This window comes from Ranitomeya imitator, chromosome 4, assembly GCF_032444005.1.
Source record: "Ranitomeya imitator isolate aRanImi1 chromosome 4, aRanImi1.pri, whole genome shotgun sequence".
Taxonomy (NCBI): Eukaryota; Metazoa; Chordata; class Amphibia; order Anura; family Dendrobatidae; genus Ranitomeya; species Ranitomeya imitator.
This window is the reverse complement of record NC_091285.1, coordinates 149,615,064-149,636,562: the sequence shown is the minus strand read 5'-3', so window position 1 is coordinate 149,636,562 and position 21,499 is coordinate 149,615,064. Positions and strand designations below refer to the sequence as shown.

Below are 21,499 nucleotides of genomic sequence, written 5' to 3'. Positions count from 1 at the left end.
TACCACGAAGGACCTGAAATACCATCCTAACCTGCTTTACATGAGACCCAATCATCGGAGAAAACCAAAATATCATCCAAATACACAATCATGAATTTATCCAGATAATTCCGGAAGATATCATGCATAAAGGACTGAAATACCGATGGAGCATTAGAGAGCCCGAATGGCATCACAAGATATTCAAAATGGCCTTCGGGCGTATTAAATGCTGTTTTCCATTCATCACCTTGCTTAATACGCACGAGATTATACGCCCCTCGAAGGTCGATTTTAGTAAACCAACTGGCACCCTTAATCCGAGCAAACAAATCAGAAAGTAAAGGTAAAGGGTACTGGAATTTGACAGTGATCTTATTGAGAAGGCGATAATCTATACAGGGTCTCAAGGAGCCATCCTTCTTGGCAACAAAAAAAAATCCCGCTCCCAATGGTGACGAAGACGGGCGAATATGCCCCTTCTCCAAGGACTCCTTTACATAACTCCGCATAGCGGCATGCTCTGGCACAGACAGATTGAAAAGTCGGCCCTTAGGGAACTTACAGCCAGGAATCAAATTAATGGCACAATCGCAGTCCCTATGAGGAGGCAGGGAACTGGACTTGGGCTCATCAAATACATCCTGGAAATCCGACAAAAACTCAGGAACTTCAGAAGAAGGGGACGAGGAAATGGACATCAAAGGAATATCACTATGTATCCCCTGACAACCCCAACCAGTTACAGACATAGATCTCCAATCCAGCACTGGGTTATGTACCTGTAACCATGGAAAACCCAGCACAACAACATCATGCAAATTATGCAACACCAAAAAGCGAATATTTTCCTGATGTGCTGGAGCCATGTACATGGTTAACTGAGTCCAATACTGAGGTTTATTCTTGGCCAATGGCGTAGCATCAATCCCCCTTAAAGGAATAGGACTCTGCAAAGGCTCCAAGGAAAAACCACAGCGCTTGGCAAATTCTAAGTCCATTAAGTTCAGGGCAGCGCCAGAATCCACAAATGCCATAACAGAAAAGGACGACAATGAGCAAATCAGGGTAACAGACAAGAGAAATTTAGGCTGTACAGTACTAATGGTAACAGACCCAGGAACCCTCCTAGTACGCTTAGGGCAATCAGAAATAGAATGAGCAGAATCACCACAGTAAAAACACAGGCCATTCTGACGTCTGAATTTCTGTCTTTCTGCTCTAGTCAAAATCCTATCACATTGCATAGAGTCAGGACTTTGCTCAGAGGACACTGCCATATGGTGCACCACCTTGCGCTCACGCAAGCGCCGATCAATCTGAATGGCTAGAGACAAAGATTCACTCAAACCGGTAGGCGTAGGAAAGCCCACCATAACATCTTTAAGGGTTTCAGAAAGACCTTTTCTGAAAATAGCAGCCAGAGCCTCTTCATTCCACTTTTGTGAGCACAGACCATTTTCTAAATTTCTGGCAGTATAACTCTGCCGCTTCTTGACCCTGACACAGGGCCAACAGTGTTTTCTCAGCATGCTCTACTGAGTTAGGTTCGTCATACAACAATCTGAGGCGCTTGAAAAAATGCATCCACACTCAACAATGCCGGATCCCCTGTTTCAAGAGCAAAAGCCCAGTCTTGAGGATCACCACGCAGTAAGGATATGATGATTTTTACTTGCTGAATGGGATCACCAGAAGAACGGGGTTTCAAAGCAAAAAACAATTTGCAGCTATTTTTAAAGTTCAAAAACTTGAATCTGTCCCCAAAAAACAAATCAGGAGTAGGAATTCTAGGCTCTAGAGCCGGAGTCTGGACAATATAATCTTGGATACTCTGGACTCTTGCAGCAAGTTGATCCACACGAGAAAACAAACTCTGAACCTCCATACCAGACCATATATCCAACACCACCCAGATATCAAGAGGAAAAAAAAGACAGAACAGAGCACAGAAAAAAAATGGTTCAGAACGTTCTTTTCCTTCTTTTGAGATGCATTTAATTCATTTCGGGCCTGCTGTACTGTTATGACCTGGTGGTTAAGAGGCCACACTGATATGACCTTGTGGCTAAAACGCAACATGGAGCGAGCTCTGAGAAGGTGGTATCTCTACTGACCGCAGTCCCTAATCCTAACAACAACACTAGAAATAGCCGTGGGATGTTCCTGACTCTCCCTAGACACCTCTTCACAGCCTAAGAAATAACTACCCCTAAAGAAGGAAATAGAAAGCTATCTTGCCACAGAGAAAACCCCCAAAAGGAAAGATAGCCCCCCACAAATATTGACTGTGAATGGAGAGGGAAAAGACGTACACAGAAATGAAATCAGAATTCAGCAAAGGAGGACAATACTAAACTAGACAGACAGAGAGAAAAGGATACTGTGCGGTCAGTATAAAAACTACAAAATCCACGCAGAGTTTACAAAAATGAACTCCACACCGACTCACGGTGTGGAGGGGCAAATCTGCTTTCCCAGAGCTTCCAGCTAGCCAGAAACACACATAGTGACAAGCTGGACAAAAAGAGACATATTTGCATAGCAATAGAGTCCAAACAAATGGACAAACAAAATCTAGAAAAAACTTATCTTTTGCAGACAAGGACTGGCCATATGAGAATTCCAAGGAGAGAACCAAATCCAACCAAGAACATTGACAGCAGGCATGGACTAAAGCCCAGAGCAGGTATAAATAACAAACCCAGGCAAGGCGATTAGTGAAGGCAGCTGCTACAGCTACCTAAAGGAGCAGCAGTTCCACTCGAAACCACCAGAGGGAGCCCAAGGGCAGAACTCACAAAAATACCATTAGCAACCACAGGAGGGAGCCCCAGAACGGAATTCACAACACCCCTGCTCATGGTTATGAGCATCTGAATCTGGCCTTAGACTGGCAGTACTTATCAGTCACATATTATAATTCTTTTTTTTCTTGTCATTAAAGTAGATTTCCGGGAAGAGCTAATTGTCCAGAATTAACCCTCATTCAGATGTACATTTTTCACGTGTGTGTTCTATCTGTGATTATCATGGATATAACACATGCCTATTTTAGTCTATGGGAATTTTCACAGGTCCATGTTATTTTGCAATTGTGCATAAAAAAAATAATGCGGAAAGTCGCAAGGGTGCCCTAGAGACTGTTTCCGCCAAATACAGCGTTTGCCCCCTTACCGGTAAGACCAAGGTTGGACTGTGTGTGGACCCCAAACTGATCTAGAGGACATATCTCTTGTAATGTACTAACCAATATATCTCTATTCATAGAATTGCCTGTAAATGATACTGTGAATATTGTACTTGTGCGACTTATCTGTGATAATGATCTTTCCCGCATTTAACCCTGTTAAGTAAAGTAGAAGTAGATTGTTGATCCCGCTTGTTGTCTCCGCTGTTGCATTCTTATCACCTGCTTACACATACATTTTTAATACAAATTGCAGTGGTTTTCTGTTTTGCTTTTTTTTTGGCGAATGCAATCTTTGCAATGACCCCACAAATATCTTAAAATGGTTCTAGTCTCTACATTATGTAACAATTATTGGCATTTGTTAAAAAAGCCCTAGACCCTGTTCACACTTCATTTATGCATTGTATTTGGGGGTTCTGTCTGATTCAGACAATCCAAACCCGAAAGAGACAGAGAACTGTAACACAAATGGAGCTCAAATGGATTCAGTTTGTGATTTTTTTTCTTCCTGAAAGTATCCATCATTTCAGATTCTGTTGTTTCAAAAGGGCAAAGAACAGAAGTCTGCTACGTTTCTGTGCCTATCTGAAAAATGAGACACTTTCAGAAAAAAACACAAGCAAAGTTCATTTGAACTCTGTTCATGCCATAGCAGACTATGACTCTATTGCGGGTTCATTTGAATCCCGTTTTTAGAGATATTCAGACAGAAGCCCCAAGCGCATTACAAAATGGCAGTATGAGCAAATCCTTAGCAGGATCTCAAAACACTTTAAAATGGCATGTGCTGCAGATGTTACATACAAAGATTTTACTTAATGATTCACAGAATCATAACTGGAAGTTGCATTTCTGCAGCATGGTATTGGTTATCTATGGGGTGTGCCTTAATGATCTTTGTGCCTTACTGCACATTGTCATATTCCCCTCGCCCTGGTCACTAGGCAGTATCACACTAATACATCAGTTACTGCTGGACAACAGCAACACATGGCTGTTTAGCTTTTTATTGCTGGGACTAGTTGTCTCTTTTTATCCATCTGTATTTTGATGCACTCAGCTGGTAATGTACAGTAACTAGCTCTTTGCTGGGAGCCATGGACAGGTCTCCCTTCGATATAAACTCCATCAGACAGTCTCTGACTTCCAGTTATTTCATTCAGCCTGACAAAGTCATAACTCGAATCCATTACTCTTGTGCAATTTTGTTTACCCAGATTCTGAGTAAGGCTTAAATTCTTGTATTTTGACCACCTGCTGGCTTTCTATTTTTGTCCCATATGTGTTCTCTCGGTATCGACCACACATGGCAACCCTTCTTGCCGTTAACTTGCTACACTGGTGAGCAGATGACATTGTAGCCCCAGTGCAGGAGTCCCTGTGTAAGTCCAGTTCCAGTGCAGGGGTTAAAGTTTGAAAGCCACATCAAACCATTGGATGTAGTAAATAAAGTGGCTTGCACTAAGCCTATCCATAGGAGCCTTATTATTAGCTGCCAGGCTATATGAGGAGTGTACCCGTGACAAAGACAGCCAACATATTATTGTGAGGAGGAGAAAATTGGCTCATCCCCTGGGGCACCTATAGAAGATATCTTCGTATGAGACTTATTTTCAATTAAAAAAAAGTCACATCAACACTTTTATCCTCTTAATATATTGCAATCATATTATTTAGCACTGTGCACTTACAATTGCTCATTTTGCCTTTCTATCCCTTTAATGCTTCTCTTTCATCTGTTTTTAAAAGGAAGAAACGGGAAGTCTCTTTTCCCTGCATAAGTCATCCACATCTTCAACTCCTGACAGAGCAGCTTCACTACCCCCCACCCGCCAGGTTCTGCCCCTCCCCCACCAGGGACTTTACAATGATTACTCAACAAAAAAAAGAGACTCCCAGTTTCTACATAGAGCTCAAAAGGTCTCAGCTAGACAGTTTTTAATCACGTGATGTCATGGACCTAAAGGAAAACAAAAAGAATTAACTGGGTAGAATAGCAAAATTAGAAATTGTAAGTACTCAGCCCTATATAATATGATGTCTGCAATGTATTAAGAGGATAAAAATTTTGATAACAGTGCTTCTTGAAGAGGAATCATAGGAAAAGAGGTAGAGTTGAGCAAATAAATCCATAGGACCCTGGTCCAGTGGCCACCACATGGGAGACCTGCGAAACTCCTCCTAGCTGCTGCAATTCCAGGATCCCCTTTTGGCCAGCCAGCCTGATGCACACATATCATTGCTCCGAGTTGGAGGTGTCTGCAGAAAGGAGGCAGTTCGAGAGCAGAGTTCGCAGAGCTCCAATTTGCTGGTCACAAAACATTGATATGGCCGATGGCAAATGGCCATGCAAATTGTATAGCTCCATTCTAAAAAGAATAGCTCAAGCAATTATTTTACATTTTTTTATGTAAATTTTCCGTATTAAAATTTTCCTTCCCTGAATATTAGCGCTGCTAGAAGTGTCTGCTTATCTGCCTTTGTCTGTTGAAAAGTAGACTCAGCTGAACCAAGTCTGCATACTTATGGAAGGCATAGGGTGAATAGTTGTCAAAAAGTTATTTGTGTGAGCAGCATCAATCTTACTAGATGACACAAACAATTTATGAAAGTCATCTAAATAGCTTTTCTCTAAGATATGCCTGAGAAATTACAGAGACAAATGTCAGATCTCTCCTGCTGTTTCTCATACTTTACCTGAATGGGAGCTTTACAAGAAGGGCAAGGCTTGGAGTTTTCTCCTATCCACTCCACATTCTTTATATTTTCAACAACCTTTTTAAGTTGTTCAAATCTCATCTCTAGTAATCGCTTTCCTTTCTTATCAGCAGCCTGATGCTCTTTAAGTAATTCAGCAAGTTTTTCTAAGGGTAATCAAGAAAACAGAACATATCTTTATTATAGGGCATGTTTTTCTCTGAAATTGTTGGCATATTCAAAGGATCCATATGCCATAAATATCTGAATATCTGATAGATGCACCCAGTGTCGGACTGGGGTGCCAAGGGCCCGCCGGTAACATTGACTTTGAGGGGGGACCACGTTTCACCCGCATACAAATATTATATGACCCTCATTCACAAATTTACCTATATCTCTATATAATAATAAACTGGGTAGTTTGGTTAACGAATGAGATGCTGTTTTTTTCTGTACAGAGTGAATAAAGTGAATTATGCCAAATACTGCCCACACAGTGTGGTTGGGGGCCCAGATCTTCCCAGGGGCCCACTGGGAGATTCCCCTGTTCCCCAATGGGCCAGTCCAAGCCTGGATGCACCCTTTTCATGAATTAGGTCCTGTTTCTTGCCATTGAGAAAAGAGAGGTGGTTACGCATGTACGTCTTTATTTAATTCTATAGGAGTTCTGAAAATAGTCAAGCAAACTTTTCAAGCGGATCCATTCTCGAGATGGGTATGGATCCCAGATATCCGGTGAATATGGTATAAGTGTTCAAGATGGGAATACAACTTAGAGTAAAAAACAGGAAATCTAGCCCCAAAAGCATGGCAAAATAAAATCCACAGAAAGAAGCATCGGTATGGCTTTTGCAAATAAATTTGCAAAAATTTCTACATTTGTTTTTTTTTCAGTCAAGATGGGGTGCAGAGTGAAAATGACCTTTTTTTGAATTTACCAAATGGCTGCAATGAAACAAAGTGTGAAAAATGTAAAGGGGTCTGAATGTTAGTACAGATGCATGAGATACAGAACATACCTGAGTTCACTGTGCAATTGGTGATTCCATGAAAGGTCTTTTTGCAATAAACACAAAATGCATATTGGCAGACTGTACAAATACCCATTTCACCCTGTGGCTCCAGCATGACTGGTGTCTGACAGCTTGGACGTGGGCAGAACGAAATGTCCGCCATTAAATCCAATCCTGACTTCAGGAGAAGATAATCATAGCGGCAGAAAAGTTGCTCCCCTACCAGATCCTTTACCTGCAAGTACACATGCACATGAGTAATTTACTATCTGTACTCAAAAATGAAATTCAGACCAGCTGACATGATACAATATTATCACTAGCAATAAATGGATAACATTGGTATAATGTCCTGATAAAGAAATATATGAATATTAAGCTCTTTTTGCTTATAATCAGTAAGGGAAAATTTATCAAGCTAACTGCACAAGATGGTTGGGGTAATTTGACCCGTCAAAAATCTCTTTCGTAATGTGCAATATAATTATGATGTGTTTCAGACACTTTCAGCATCTTTGTACTACAAGCGGAAAGGCTTTTTGGAAAGGAGATGGCTTAAGATGAAACATTGTTCATCAAAATTTTGGCACCAAATAAACCAAATAACATGGTGTAAATTTAGCCTAGAAAGTCGAAATATGTGCCAGACTTATCAAATGGCATGAGTCACCGTGATAAATCTGGCACACTTTTAACACTGTGTAGTATAAATTTGCACTGTATAACAAATGCACAGCATTGATAAATGTGCCCCAGTGTGTGTAAATGGGCTTCTAAAAATCTTTGCTTTGCAATACAAATGTGTTCTTATGTATAATTGTGAATAAAATTAAATTAGCTACAATCAAAACCTTCACGGAGACCTCATTTACCTGAGCTGGTGTTGCAACAGATTTGCACTCTGGTTCAGGGCAGTTTAGTGCATGAACTTGTCCGTCCTTAATCTGGATTTCGAAGTAGTCTTTGAGACAGCAGTTACAGTACACATGCTGGCAGTCCTTAAAGTGGGTGCACTCACTGCCCAGCTTCTCCATAAAACAGATATTGCACAAGAACTGTTGACTGTCGAAAACCTTCTTCTCCTGAGCTTCAATTGAATCCAAGATGCACTTGACCAGGGCAGACACTGACTGCACGTCCTGTATGGCCCGTTTGTCAATTGATCCTCTTTCCAATAAGACTCCATCAGCAGAGGTCTTTTCAGGGGGTTGCATCCAGTTTTGCAAACCATTGCTAGACAGCTCAATTTCATATGGAGATTTTATATTCAAGAAATCAAGTGTCTTCTCCTTTAGAAACTGAATCCATGGAAACAAGACAACACATCCACTGTTCTCCTCCCATAGATCATCTAAATGCTGACATAACAGAGTGAGCTGAAATAATAAAAAGAAATAAGTAACATGAGCATACTGTTAGGGTAAGAATATATACAGTCATATGTCCAAATCCACCTGAATATTTACATGGGTATGTAAATGTAGTATTTAAAAATAACAGAGTTTTTACCCTGAGACTTATATATTTTTTTCTAACTAATAATATACTTTCAATATGCACATTTTTTTTTCTCTTTAAGGTCACACAAAATGTTTTTTACACTGAAACTATTTTTAAAAAATCGCTTGAAAAAAATGCTGAAACATAAGGGTAAGGCCAGATGGTACAATCGGTTAGCAGCTAAGATGTGGGGGAACAGTTGCTGTGTGGCCATAAATGCCATTCAAGTTTTTGCCGGAGAAAAGCTGTTACCCCATCAAATCAAATAATAGTTCAACAGGTTTTCAAAAACTACAAAAGCTACCAGATTATTCTGTCTGTTACCCCATCAAATCATAGTTCAACAGGGTTTCAAAAACTACAACAGCTACCAGATTACTCCGTCTGTCCTGTTACCCCAACAAATCAAATCATAGTTCAACAGGGTTTCAAATACTACAACAGCTACCAGATTACTCCTTTTGTCCTGTTACCCCATCAAATCAAATCATGGTTCAACAGGGTTTCAAAAACTGCAACAGCTACCAGATTACTCCGTCTGTCCTGTTACCCCAACAAATCAAATAATAGTTCAATAGGGTTTCAAAAACTACAACAGCTACCAGATTACTCCTTCTGTCCTGTTACCCCATCAAATCATAGTTCAACAGGGTTTCAAAAACTACAACAGCTACCAGATTACTCTGTCTGTCCTGTTACCCCAACAAATCAAATAGTTCAACAGGGTTTCAAAAACTACAACAGCTACCAGATTACTCCTTCTGTCCTGTTACCCCATCAAATCAAATAATAGCTCAACAGGGTTTCAAAAACTACAGCAGCTACCGACAATCCTATCCTAATTGTTTTGGCATTCTTTGGTTTTCTTTTGATGCTTTCTCAGAACATCCATGTCCACTGCTAACGACTGTGTCAGTGGACAAAAAAAGTGGATGCTCTGGGAAGGATTTAAACGAACATCTGGAGGCACCGTAACTAGTAGTTAACAGCAGTGCCTACACACAGGAACATTTTTTTTTTAAATAATCTAATTGAATAATTGAAATGGTTGTGTGAAGAACCAGAAAAATTTACTATTTAATCATGGGACATCGCTTTTAAAGGTTCATCATGACATGTTCCAACGGATGTTTTATACTATATATTCTACTTTAGAGATACTGCTTTTAGAAGGCTTAAGACACTATGAAGAAAACCACCCTCTTCCCCAAATATTAAGCAGCGTGTGTAAGGAATCCTGTTAGTATAATAAATGAAAAGTAACCTGCGTAGGAGAAAGCCACTTGCAGCTTAATGTGAAGTTCGGGGGTGCAGAGGATGGGTAATCTGGGGGAAGTTCAAAGTTCAGCACAATGGGTGGCAGAAAGGGCACAGAGTTCTCAAAGTCATCTGCAAAAGAGTTTGTTGCACTGTTGCCTTAGGGGGGAAAAGAGAACAAAACGACTTTTAGGATTTCAATTACTGAATAAATGACAGCAGCATCTTTACTTCATGTTACCAAAGAACGGTTTATGTTTTATGCAGCATAAGGATTTGACTTATACATGGCTTTATACCGTCTGTCTGTACATGTATTGTGCATTAGGGAATTGCCATAATCTTCTTTTCAGAATACATTCCAGTTTTAACGTGTCATTTGGATAGCACATGGAATGACATCAGTAGGTGTCTGGGATCTAGGACCCACACCAGATATACCACTCCTTTTAGGCACCAGCAGCTTGTGAATTTTGCTTTCAAATGGGTTTGTGTTCTTAGTATATGGTTACAATTGAAAACTAGCAGGGGAAAAAGCCATGACCATTGGACTGGTTGTTTCTAAGTAAATGACATCAGATATTGCATCTGACATGTGGAAGTCAAAGCCACACTTCAAATATCAAGACGCTTGTCTGCAGGAGGTAAGAACAGAATAGGTTTGTGCTAGAGGAGGCAAATTGTGGTCTGCATGTGACATTGTATCATGGGGGGCATTGTGGTAGTCATGGGGGAATTATGGCTATCACGGGGTTCACAATGTGGCAGCCATGGGGCACAATTTGTGGCTTTCATAGGAGTATAATGTGTAAAAGCAAGAAGCCTCAGATAGCAAACTTTGCAGAGCTGTTTCACAGCTGGAAGAAACCTTCATGGTTGCATGGGCTAAATGGAAAAAATAGAAAAGTGAATAACTTCGATGAGAAAACCTGCACATCCTTGGATTTAACTGTTCTCTTTTGTTTGACTATTTTGACCGCTCCTTTAGTAATCTAGTTTGATAATGATTATTCATGATACCAAAGTACCGTAATACATTTGGTATGTATTATATGAAATATATTACAGATTTGCTAGGAAAATGCTTGCAAGTATGTCCAAGTATCTGTTGTAAAATCCACAGTGGTCGATCTGCAGAAAATCTTTCTATGAACTAGCGGAGACTTTTCTTTAAAAAGAACAAGCTTCCTAATAGTTTTCATGGTGGTCTTGGTGCATCCTGGCCCACTGTGATGTACCGCGACCAGTCGGAAAGTCCTGCCATGCTAAGTCCTGGGATCCATTTGCACCAACAGTGGTCCATACCAGCGCTGTGTGTTTCACACAGATTTATTTTCACCCTGCTAAGAGATGAGAAATCTCCAGTGGAAGTATTCACTTGTGAATTTTGCAGATCTAAAAGAAACTCAACTCTTCTTTACTCTGGATGTAAAGCCCCATATATGTAAATAGGGGGATTCCTCAATAGAAAAAAGCAACTCAGGTGTTATTGGCACGAATATAAAAGCCTAGTTTGGTTGAAATTCTGACTGCCCTCTCTTCCCGTCTTCTCTCAGTGTTTATTGGTGGGATGGTTGGAGGAGGATTCACATCAGATGAGATTTTCTGGAATTTGTTAAAAGCAGAACTCTTACTCTTCCTTTTTGAATAGAGTCACTGCTGCATACTGATTTGCGAATCTGATTATTTCTAACTGCTGACAATGCCAGAATAGCTACGCTCCCACGTTTCAATATACATTTACATTGTTTTTAACTATTTGTACTTTTGTACTCACTTTTTATAGCTATTACAAATTCTGAAGGTAACTGTAGAAACAAGTGAATTTCCCCTCCTTTAGTAGCATCTTGCCTTTTAAATTCCTCCTTTGAAAAGATATTTGCAAGGGCTAAAAGTTCATCCTCTTGTGCCTCTTGATCTTCTCTTGACATTGGTTATCTGTGACAGTCAAAAAAACAGGATTTATAAAAAAAATATACCGTATATCTACTGTAAGATTCAATTTATCCATTTTTTCATCACAGCAATTGCCTTCATGACACAACAATAATTTTTCCATATTCATGTAATGTTTTGTTTTGTTTTTATTTGCAATATACTAGATATGTATGATGAACTTACCTGATACTGCCCTGTTGCAGTGCTGACAGCACAGGGACAGTGCTCCTTCCCATGCTGGCTACCAACCAGTGAACAGGGCTCTGGAAGGGAAGTACTCTTTCCTTCTCCATGGCGGTGTGTTCACCGCCCAGACCCAGCCAATACATTTTGTACGGTTACAGCTCATCCTGCTGGTTGGTGTGTCACTGTCACCAGCTAGTAGACCAGAGGCAGGATGGGGTTGGCGGTCAATAGGGTATCATGATGCTCTATTTATATACTCATATAACTGCCCTTCCACTGTCAGGTATGGTATTGCCATACTACCATGGTCCACTTAGTAACGAATTAACCTTTGAGTGTGATCCATCTTTGCACCTTATCTATTCTTGTAATGTCTGTCTAGATTTGATCCTTGGGCTGTATGACTACTCTCTCTATCTAACATCAGCGCCTGACCTCCTAGACTTGAACGTGGCTTCCCTGGCTATTCAGCTGAAAGGGAATCTGTCAGTAGGATCAACCCTTTTAAGCTGTCTATATGGACATGCAGGTCATAGGAAGCTGAATAAAATGATACCTGGATATCTGCGATCTGATGTCTCATTCTAGAGAAATCCATGTTTTTCTAATACGTAAATAACCTTCCAGGCTATGGGGAGGACGTTACCTGGAAGATAACTCTGTCTCCAGAGCTTGTTTTACATGAAGGGGGAGGTACTAGTGAGAGCCATGTAATTAACACAGAAAAGGAGAAATTAACTTTGTCTCCTTGCAAACACATTGTTTGCAGCTCTCTGAGCTCTGCTGTATTGCAACAATATTACAACTCTGTCTGCCTGTGAGATGGAAGCTGAAGCTGAGAGGAACCAGCAGATGTGTCAGTTATAATCACACACAGCTCTGCAGTGAGATCAGGAGAGCAGAGAGCGGCCATTACATATCACACTGGTAACTCCCCCTCCTTATAAATCAAGGTCTGGAGGCAGAGGTATCATCCAGGCACCATCCTCCCCATAGCCTGGAAGAGGTCATTTACATAAAGTTATGTAAGAGGATTTATCCACATCAAGGCATCTGATATGAGGCATACAGTAGTTGAGATAGGTGGTGACAGATTACCTTTAAATAATATGAATTTCAGGTGTGTTGATACTGATTATTAGGGTTTTTTGTGTTAGATTTTTAACCAACACCTTTTTCAATCAGGTATACGTTTTCCCTTTTTTAGTATTCTCAGTTTTGTTTTTGTCCCACTAGGGAACTTGACCATTTATAAACTTGATTTATATTTATAATGTAATATGCAGTATAATGACTGCAAGTTTACAGCTATCCTACATCCTATTTGGCTTTTCCGGTCTTGGGTGTATAGTTGTCATTGTGGTCTGTATGCCTTTATATTTTTCATTCTGCGTTAAAGGGAATCTGTCACCCCAAAATTTGCCTATAAGCTAAGGCCTCCGGCATCAGGGGCTTATCTACAGCATTCTGTACATTAATGCTGTAGATAAGCCCCTGATGTAACCTGAAAGATAAGAAAAACAAGTTGTATTATACTCACCCAGGGTTGGTCCCGGTGCGGTGAGGTCCGGTCCGATGGGCGTCGCAGGTCTGGTACAGCGCCTCCCATCTTCATGCGATGACGTCCTCTTCTTTGCTTCCTGCCGCAGCTCCTGCGCAGATGTTCTCTATCTGCCCTGTTGAGGGCAGCGTAAAGTACTGCAGTGTGCAGGCACCGGGCCTCTCTGACCTTTCCCGGCGCCTGCGCACTGCAGTACTTTGCTCTGCGCTCAACAGGGTAGATAAAGTACGCCTGCGCAGGAGCCGCAGCAGGAAGACGAGATGAGGACGTCATCGCATGAAGATAGGAGGCACCGGACCGCGACGCCCATCGGACCGGACCGCACCGGGACCGCCCCTAGGTGAGTATAATCTAACTTGTTTTTCTTATCTTTCAGGTTACATCGGGGGCTTATCTACAGCACTACAGAATGCTGTAGATAAGCCCCTGATGTCGGTGGCCTTAGCTTATAGGAGAATTTTGGGGTGACAGATTCCCTTTAAGAAAGCGTATTGTGCATGAACCAGCCGTAAGTAACCTCCCAATCATCTGTTGCTGTATGTCTCCTGACCATTTTCAGCAAGGATTAAATAAATGAATTTGAACATATACATCTACATGGTTCCAATTTTTTTTGCAAACTCACCTGGTTCTGTCTGGACATCTGTTGCAAGCCTAACCTTAAAAAGCCACTGATGTCTACCTGGGTTTTTAGGTAACTTCCCTTTTACCATTTTAAATTGCTACTTCCAGCATCATTGACTTATAAAAAGAAATTATGTTTGGCTTGAGGCCCTTGTTGATTCTGGTTCTACTGCTAATCTAGTTGATACTGAGTTGGAAAGAGATTTTGGTTTGCAATAATTGAAATTATCACAAACTATTAGGCTATATGCAGAAGGATTTTTTGGTTTCGCAAAGCAATTTTGAAGAGTTTTGTCAAATACAGCTGTATATGTGGTGAGTGGTAAAATTACAGTAATGCATAAAAAATATACAGAAAGTCCATAAGAAGGTATGGATGTCTCTACAGACTCCCTAGATCTGAAGATGAGTAGCAAGAACATGAGGAGAACAAAAGAAGAGGGTGAGGCATGATACATGACCCAACCCACCAATTCCCTTTCTTCACCTATGAATCTGCATGCCAATGGTATACCTCTGCATTTACAGATTTTGGATTGGAATATTAAACCAATTATTTATTATTATTATTATTATTATTATTATTATTATTAATAATAATAAACCATGTGGTAAAGAAAGGGGGCATACTACAGCATACCACTAGACAGAATACTTGGGCCTACAGGCAAGGATATGCTCATTACCATGAGTTAGAATAGTATCTGACATGCCAGGACAGATGATCGGGGAGTAAACTACTATGAGGACCCCCCATCCACCTGTTAATAGCCTACCCGCCTACCCAGTGATGACCTAGAACACCACTCACCCATATAGGATGGAACGAGTTCATGGAGGGATAAAAAAGTAGAGTTACTGATGGATAGAGAGACTTGATGAAAGGATGGGAAGAAAGTTCTAACTGTCGGCAAAGTAAGATTTTTGTGTCTTACAGGAATGTTCTTCTCATTGTTTATCCTGTCTTAAGTCAGGTTTGCACTTCTTCCTCTCCACAAATTTCACTCCAGTTGACATGTCTGTAAATTAGTGTGTGTTGTTCCCTGTTTGAGCTGACAAAGAGAGACGAATTCCCAAAAGATAGTCTGAGAACGTCACAAGAAGGAGATTAAATTGTATATAGATAGTAGATGAACACTTGTAGTACAGCCAAGAGTACGGTGCTGTAATGGGATTAGTGGAAAGGAGAAGAATATGATGATGTTCTGTGAGGAATATATGATATGCTGTATATCTATACAGTATATGCTCACTTGCTTGTAATTATTGAGTATTTTCAATTTCAAGGTCTGTCAAGTGAGATCAAGTTTCATGAAATGTTTGTATAGAATGATATACTGTTTCTCCTCTTGGGTTAATGTTTTTGCAATATCTATGTGTTGTAATGTTTGTGATAACCTGAACAGGAATTTTATAAAGTTCTAGTATCTGTTCCAAATTGTTAATAAAGCAAGTTGGAAGAACCATTCAGTATTTAAATGGTTACACCGTGAGTACAGAAAAGATCAGAAAAAGAAATTGGAAAAGTAATAGACTTATATGCCCCACCCTCTTGTAAAGCTCTTTAATCTAAACTTTCATGGAAATTTCATTAAGGTTTTATATACAGAAAAAAAAATTTTTTTTGTAGAGAATGCATGGAATGTGTGAAGAGAAAGCTGTTCTATTGCATTTTCCGAGTCTACATGAACTTACTAATTAGAATGATGGATGGACTGGCCAATAATTGTTTATGTTTGTATATTGTGTATATGATGATGTCAGTTCAAGTCTGTATGTGTTGCATATCCAAGTAGCTTGATATGCAACATATACACGAAAGTTTAAGAGGATTTGTGATATATAAGGAATACTGATGAGCGAATATACTCTTTACTCGTGATTTCCCGAGTGCTTTTAGTGCTCGGAGTTTTAGTTTTTAGCGCCGCAGCTGAATGATTTATGTCCGTTAGCCAGCATTAGTACATGTGGGGGTTGCCTGGTTTGCTAGGGAATCCCAATATGTACTTATGCTGGCTAACAGATGTCAATCATTCAGCTGCGGCGCTAAAAACTAAAACTCTGAGCACTAAAAAATACTTAGAGGACACCCGAGCATGCTCGGGAAATCTCGAGTAATGAGTATATTTGCTCATCACTAATAAGGAAGTAACATGTTAGACCAAAAGCGAGGCACAGCAAGGATGACACATATTACACAAAACAGCCCTTTATGCTTCTCATCTGAAATGAGCAATCACACATTACCCTCATTAAGAGAAGATGAAAAAGTTTTCTTGTTCATTTTTTTAAGTTACTTGAAGCGAATTAGATTTAGTTTTCAGATATAACTGGTTAAGGATCTAAAAAGTAAAGATTCTATTTGCTGCTGTTGTTTTCAGAAACAAAGTAGCAGATATAGTCCAAGATTAAAGGACTCTAGTACTAGCACAAACAGGATTAAAAAATAGAGGATGAAGAGATGTGATTTCTAACATTATATGGATAAACAAGGAGATCTAGTTTTGCATCATTGACTATAGCAAATCCTTCGACTGTGTTGATCACCAGAAATGTTTAAATACCATGAAGAATATAGGTATGACGAACCATCTGATCAGCCTCATTAGGAACCTTTACATCTACCAAGATTCAACATTCTAAAGAAAACACAGCAACACGGCATGGTACAAAGTAGAGAGATGCGTCAGACAATGCTGCATCCCGTCACCATTTTTCTTCAATTTATATGCAAAGGGGTCATTCCATGTCAAATGATCTAAATCATAATATTTTTTTTACCCGATAACTTTGGATTTATTTTTTTAAGTGCTACTTTAGTGAGTTACAAAAGTTTTGCATTTTTATCTTTACTAGTTCATTTTTTATAGATTTATAAAGTTCTGAAAGTCTGAATTTTGGGCTTGAATGATGTTACTTTTTTATCATATCTCGAGCTAGAAATAAAATAAGGAGATGGAGAGGAACCATTTTGTTTAGAACAGTGCAGGCTTTAATTTGGTATGTCACAAGATTATGTTTGCTGATATTTAGTTTTTGAGGAGTAAAATTCAACATTTTGATTCACAATTTTGAAAAAACAATATGTTATAAAATTTTCAAAAAAAGCATATGTGTTACTTGAGTTCTTGGTTACATTTGAACAAGGATTCAAGTTTGGCTCTCCTTTGGATGATATTTTTAAGTGTGATTTTCTAAATACAGTCTCATCCTAATCATATGTTTAACACTAAAGTAAAAGAAGCAATATCAAATATTTAAATATATACATGTATCAATTTTTTTTATTATTACGACACTAGACATGTCCTTTTTTCAAGCTTTTAAACAGAGTATAGGAGTTAAATCGTCAAGTTTTAAAATAAAACAAAATTAACTAGTCTGAACAATTAATAGAAAGTCTTTAAACTGAGCGTTTATCATCAATTTGTTCCTTCTACTGGGCGAGATTTAATCTTGTCCATAATCTCTTACTAACAATGGCCATTTACTTTTGGTCAAAGAGAATGTCTAGCAGTTATGGGATTTGACTGTATATATGATAATAAATATGGTTTACTTGAATACAGAAACGATTGAGATGGACCAGAGGGTTCAGAAAAGTCACTTCTAATTCTTCATTAGCATAATCTTTGAAGAGTACAATAGCCAGCTACCAGTGCCGATCATATTCACAGGTCACATAACTACTTATGTCATCCATTGTCAATCTTGTGCCACCTTCAATAACTTCATGGACTTCACTGTCATTGCTGTTGTGAATTCAGCTTTTGGGCTCCCTCCGGTGGTTGTAGAGGGTAATGCAGTTGTGCCTGGACTGCAGGATTGGACAGGTGTATCTACTAATTGCAAAACTGGGGTATATAGCTTTGCAGGACTCTTTAGTCCCTGTCAGTTGTCCATTGTTTTTGGAGGATTCACTTCCCTGCTGGTCTCTCCAGTTTGCTGTGCTTTTCTACAAAGATAAGTCCTGGCTTTGTTTTTGCTGTCCTCCTGCTGTGGACCTTATAGTTCTGTGCATATTCATGTTTTTGTCTTGTCCAGCTTTGTCTGTGAAGGATTTTTTGCAGCCAAGCTGTGTCTCTGGAGATGCAGATATACCCTCCATGTCTTTAATCAGATGTGGTGATTTGTATTTTCTGTGGTGGATATTTTCTAGTGTTTTAATACTGACCGCATAGTACTCTGTTCTATTCTTTCTTTTTAGCTAGTATGGCCTCCTATGCTAAAATCTGATTTCATATCTGCGTATGTTATTTCCCTCTCCTCTCACAGTCAATATTTGTGGGGGGCTATCTATCCTTTGGGGATTTTCTCTGAGGCAAGATAGGTTTCCTGTTTCTGTCTTTAGGGGAAGTTAGATCTTAGGCTTTGTCGAGGGGTCTAGGGAGTGTTAGGTACCCCCCACGGCTACTTCTAGTTGCGCTGCTAGGTTCAGGGTTTGCGGTCAGTACAGAGACCACCTTCTCCAGAGTCCGTCTCATGCTGCTCCTAGGCCACCAGATCATAACACATTGCTTAATGAAAAAATCCTTGTTTTTATTTGTGTTTTACTCAATGGAAGGAAAGTGTGGTATACCTGAGTCCCTTTAATGGATATGCTTTCTTTTTCCGATGTTTTAACAAATTTTCCTCTTGTTCGTGATCCTGGTTTGTATAGTACATGAACAGGATATTAGGAATATTTTTCTCACTCCAGTTGAAAAGTTGCATGGGTGTTAAGATTTGGTCTGAATATGGTCTTTGGAGCCTAGCCCGAGCTGCAAGACGTTTCACGGGGACTCCTAAACCATCACATACACCTTTGCCATGAGCTGTGGCAAAAACTGCCATTCAGCTTCCACTCCAAAATCTTTGTTGTGATGGTAGACATTTATAAAGTTTTTCCTGTTTTTACACTGTGCCATCCGAGAAGTAGTAGACCTTGCTCAAACTTGGTAGGATGTCAGTTTTTATGACGGAAATCATTTCAATTTATTTAACAAATGAACAGCTATTGAATAATGAAGTAAGCCCTCAGTTATCATAATGTCACTTTTGTACTTTATTTCTCCATTTTCGTTGTAATAGACGGCAAAAGGGTGGACAGTTGATTGTTCATTTTTCCAATGAAATGACTTTACCTGATCCTGAGCATACTGAGCAACAAATGAATAATTCTCTGAAAAGTTTAGGCTTATTACTGACTAACCCAAAAAAATGTAGTGACAAACAAAATCCTCCAGAGTAGATTCTCATAGAAAATAATTTTATTAAAGTACATAATTTGAATTAACCTTCGTCCGGCTGAGTAGGTACAATTGTAACTATTCCGTTTTAAAATTGCAATAACTTTTTTTTTCGAAAAGCCGTAGAGGGCGGAAATTTCTTGACATCTCTGCAGTTTTGGTCCAGAATATATTGGCCAAATTTCAATAAAATATATATTAACGTTGTAAAATTATGCAGCCTGACGAAGGTTAAAAACCATTAAAAATTGGAAATGCAACTCAACCACAAAAATGATGAGGAAAAGCGCAAACACTGTACATGATAATGATATGGTAGCCTTCAGATGAAAAACGGACAGATTTGATATGCAATTAGATACTGGATTGATTTATCCCTCTCTATATATTTCATAGAAAATTGTCTGCACTATTTACTTTACCTAATCTTCACACCATATTCTTGAACGGCCATATTATTTCTATGACTAGTAGAGTTGAGCGACCTTGACCTTTTTAGAGTCGAGCCGGGTTTTGCGAAACCCGACTATGTCCAAAGTCGGGTCGAGTGAAATCGGCCGATTATGACGTAAAGTCGGGATCGACCGAAACACGAAACCCAATGCAAGTCAATGGGGCAGCATAGTCGGCAGTGAGTGGGGGCCAGGAAAACACCTAGAGTGCCCATTTTAATGTCAAAACCATCCATTCTTCTTAATGAAGCTTGTCAAGCGTAATTTACCTTAAAATAATTGGAAGGCATTTGAAATTGGGGGTCATTTGGCTAAAGTTGTGGGGGGTAGGGCTGGTTCAAGTAATTAGTGGGCCCAGTAAATCTGGACCACGTCACGGCAGTGGAGCAGGGAGAGGTAAGTATTTCAACTTTGCAAGTGCTGTGATCCTGAGCAAGCAGGGGGGGCCCACTCGTTGGCATTGGCACTGGCACAGGGCCCCTCAAAGTACAGCGGTGTGTTTGCACGGCGGGGGCGCCTCCCACCGGCAGCAACACTTTTGCGTACTATGAGAGGCCCTGTGCCAGTGACGTCGCCAACTAGTATTCCTCCCCCCACCTGATGAAGGAACCTGCACTTTCATCTGCACCTTCCTCTTTGTCCCCGTGTAAGGTGGTATGGTATGCGGGAAGAGCAACCTGACTTTCAGCAGGGTCACAATGTTGTTGTGTAGCGTGCACGGGGAATGTTGCGTTATGGGTCAATGTACCAGCAGACTCATCTATCACTGGCTGGGCAATGGGCACGATGAAGTGGAAACACAGATATAGGCCCAAAGAAGAAAGTGGGCTAAATGCAGTTCAAAATTGGTAACACAGGAATAACCAGGGGGCATTGCAGTGGAGGACAACTGGAATGAGAGGCTGACACAGAGAGTAGGGCCAAATCAGTAAGTAGTCGAAATGCAGTTCAAAATTGGCAACCGTAGTAAACAGGCGGCACAGCTTTGTTCAGTGGAGGAGAACAGCAAGGAGTGGCAGACACCGATAGTAGGCCCCAACCCAACTAGTAGGCCAAATGCAGTCTAACATTAACAACTACTTAACGAGAGGCTGAAAATGGAATTTCAGGACAGGAAACCAGGAGAACAGCAAGGAGTGGCAGACACCGATAGTAGGCCCCAAACCAACTAGTACGCCAAATGCAGTTGTTCCATTTAACCACAATTTAATGAGAGCCTGAAGATAGAAGCTCAGGAAAGGCAACCTGGGGAACACCTTGGAGTGTAACACACCATCTCTCTCCACCCCATACCCATTTTGTAGGCCTAATGCTGTGTACTTTTCTACAACTACTAAACGAGAGTCGGAAGACCGAAGCAATGGCAAGGAAACCTGGGGAACACCTTGGAGTGTAACACACCATCTCTCTCCACCCGATACCCATTTTGTAGGCCTAATGCAGTGTAGTTTTCTACAACTACTAAACGAGAGTCGGAAGATCGAAGCAATGGCGAGGAAACCTGGAGAACACCTTGGAGTGTAACACACCATCTCTCTCCACCCCATTCCCCATTTTTTAGGCCTAATGCAGCCTACTTTCCGACACCTACTAAACGAGAGCATGAAGATCGAAGCTCAGGAAAGGCAACCTGGGGAACACCTTGGAGTGTAACAACAACCTCTCTCTACACCACGGAAGGGCTGATTCTTAGGAAGGAAGGCTGTTGTAAATAAGCATTGCGCGCCCGAGGGTGATTATATTCTTATTCGGTATCTACTCACCCTCGGACGCGCCATGCTTCTTGATTTGTAATTAATGTTTATTTGCAATGTGCTTTTGACTTACTCAATTATTTTTTTAATTATTGATTTTATTAAATTAATAGT

At 40.1% G+C, this 21,499-nt stretch overlaps 1 protein-coding gene across 2 annotated transcripts in view; it reads right to left on the bottom strand.

Moving 5' to 3' along the window:
• The window catches only part of LOC138675635 (E3 ubiquitin-protein ligase RNF14-like), an 80,158-nt gene that overhangs the window by 24,997 nt on the left and 33,662 nt on the right, over positions 1–21,499 (bottom strand). For both annotated transcript variants that reach the window (XM_069764039.1, XM_069764040.1), the window contains exons 2-6: positions 11,420–11,580; positions 9,650–9,801; positions 7,758–8,261; positions 6,892–7,120; positions 5,870–6,036 (exon numbers count right to left, since the gene is read on the bottom strand). In XM_069764039.1, the coding sequence (XP_069620140.1) occupies positions 5,870–6,036; positions 6,892–7,120; positions 7,758–8,261; positions 9,650–9,801; positions 11,420–11,573 (1,206 nt within the window). In that variant the 5' untranslated portion in view covers positions 11,574–11,580. The remainder of the gene's footprint in view (positions 1–5,869; positions 6,037–6,891; positions 7,121–7,757; positions 8,262–9,649; positions 9,802–11,419; positions 11,581–21,499) is intronic.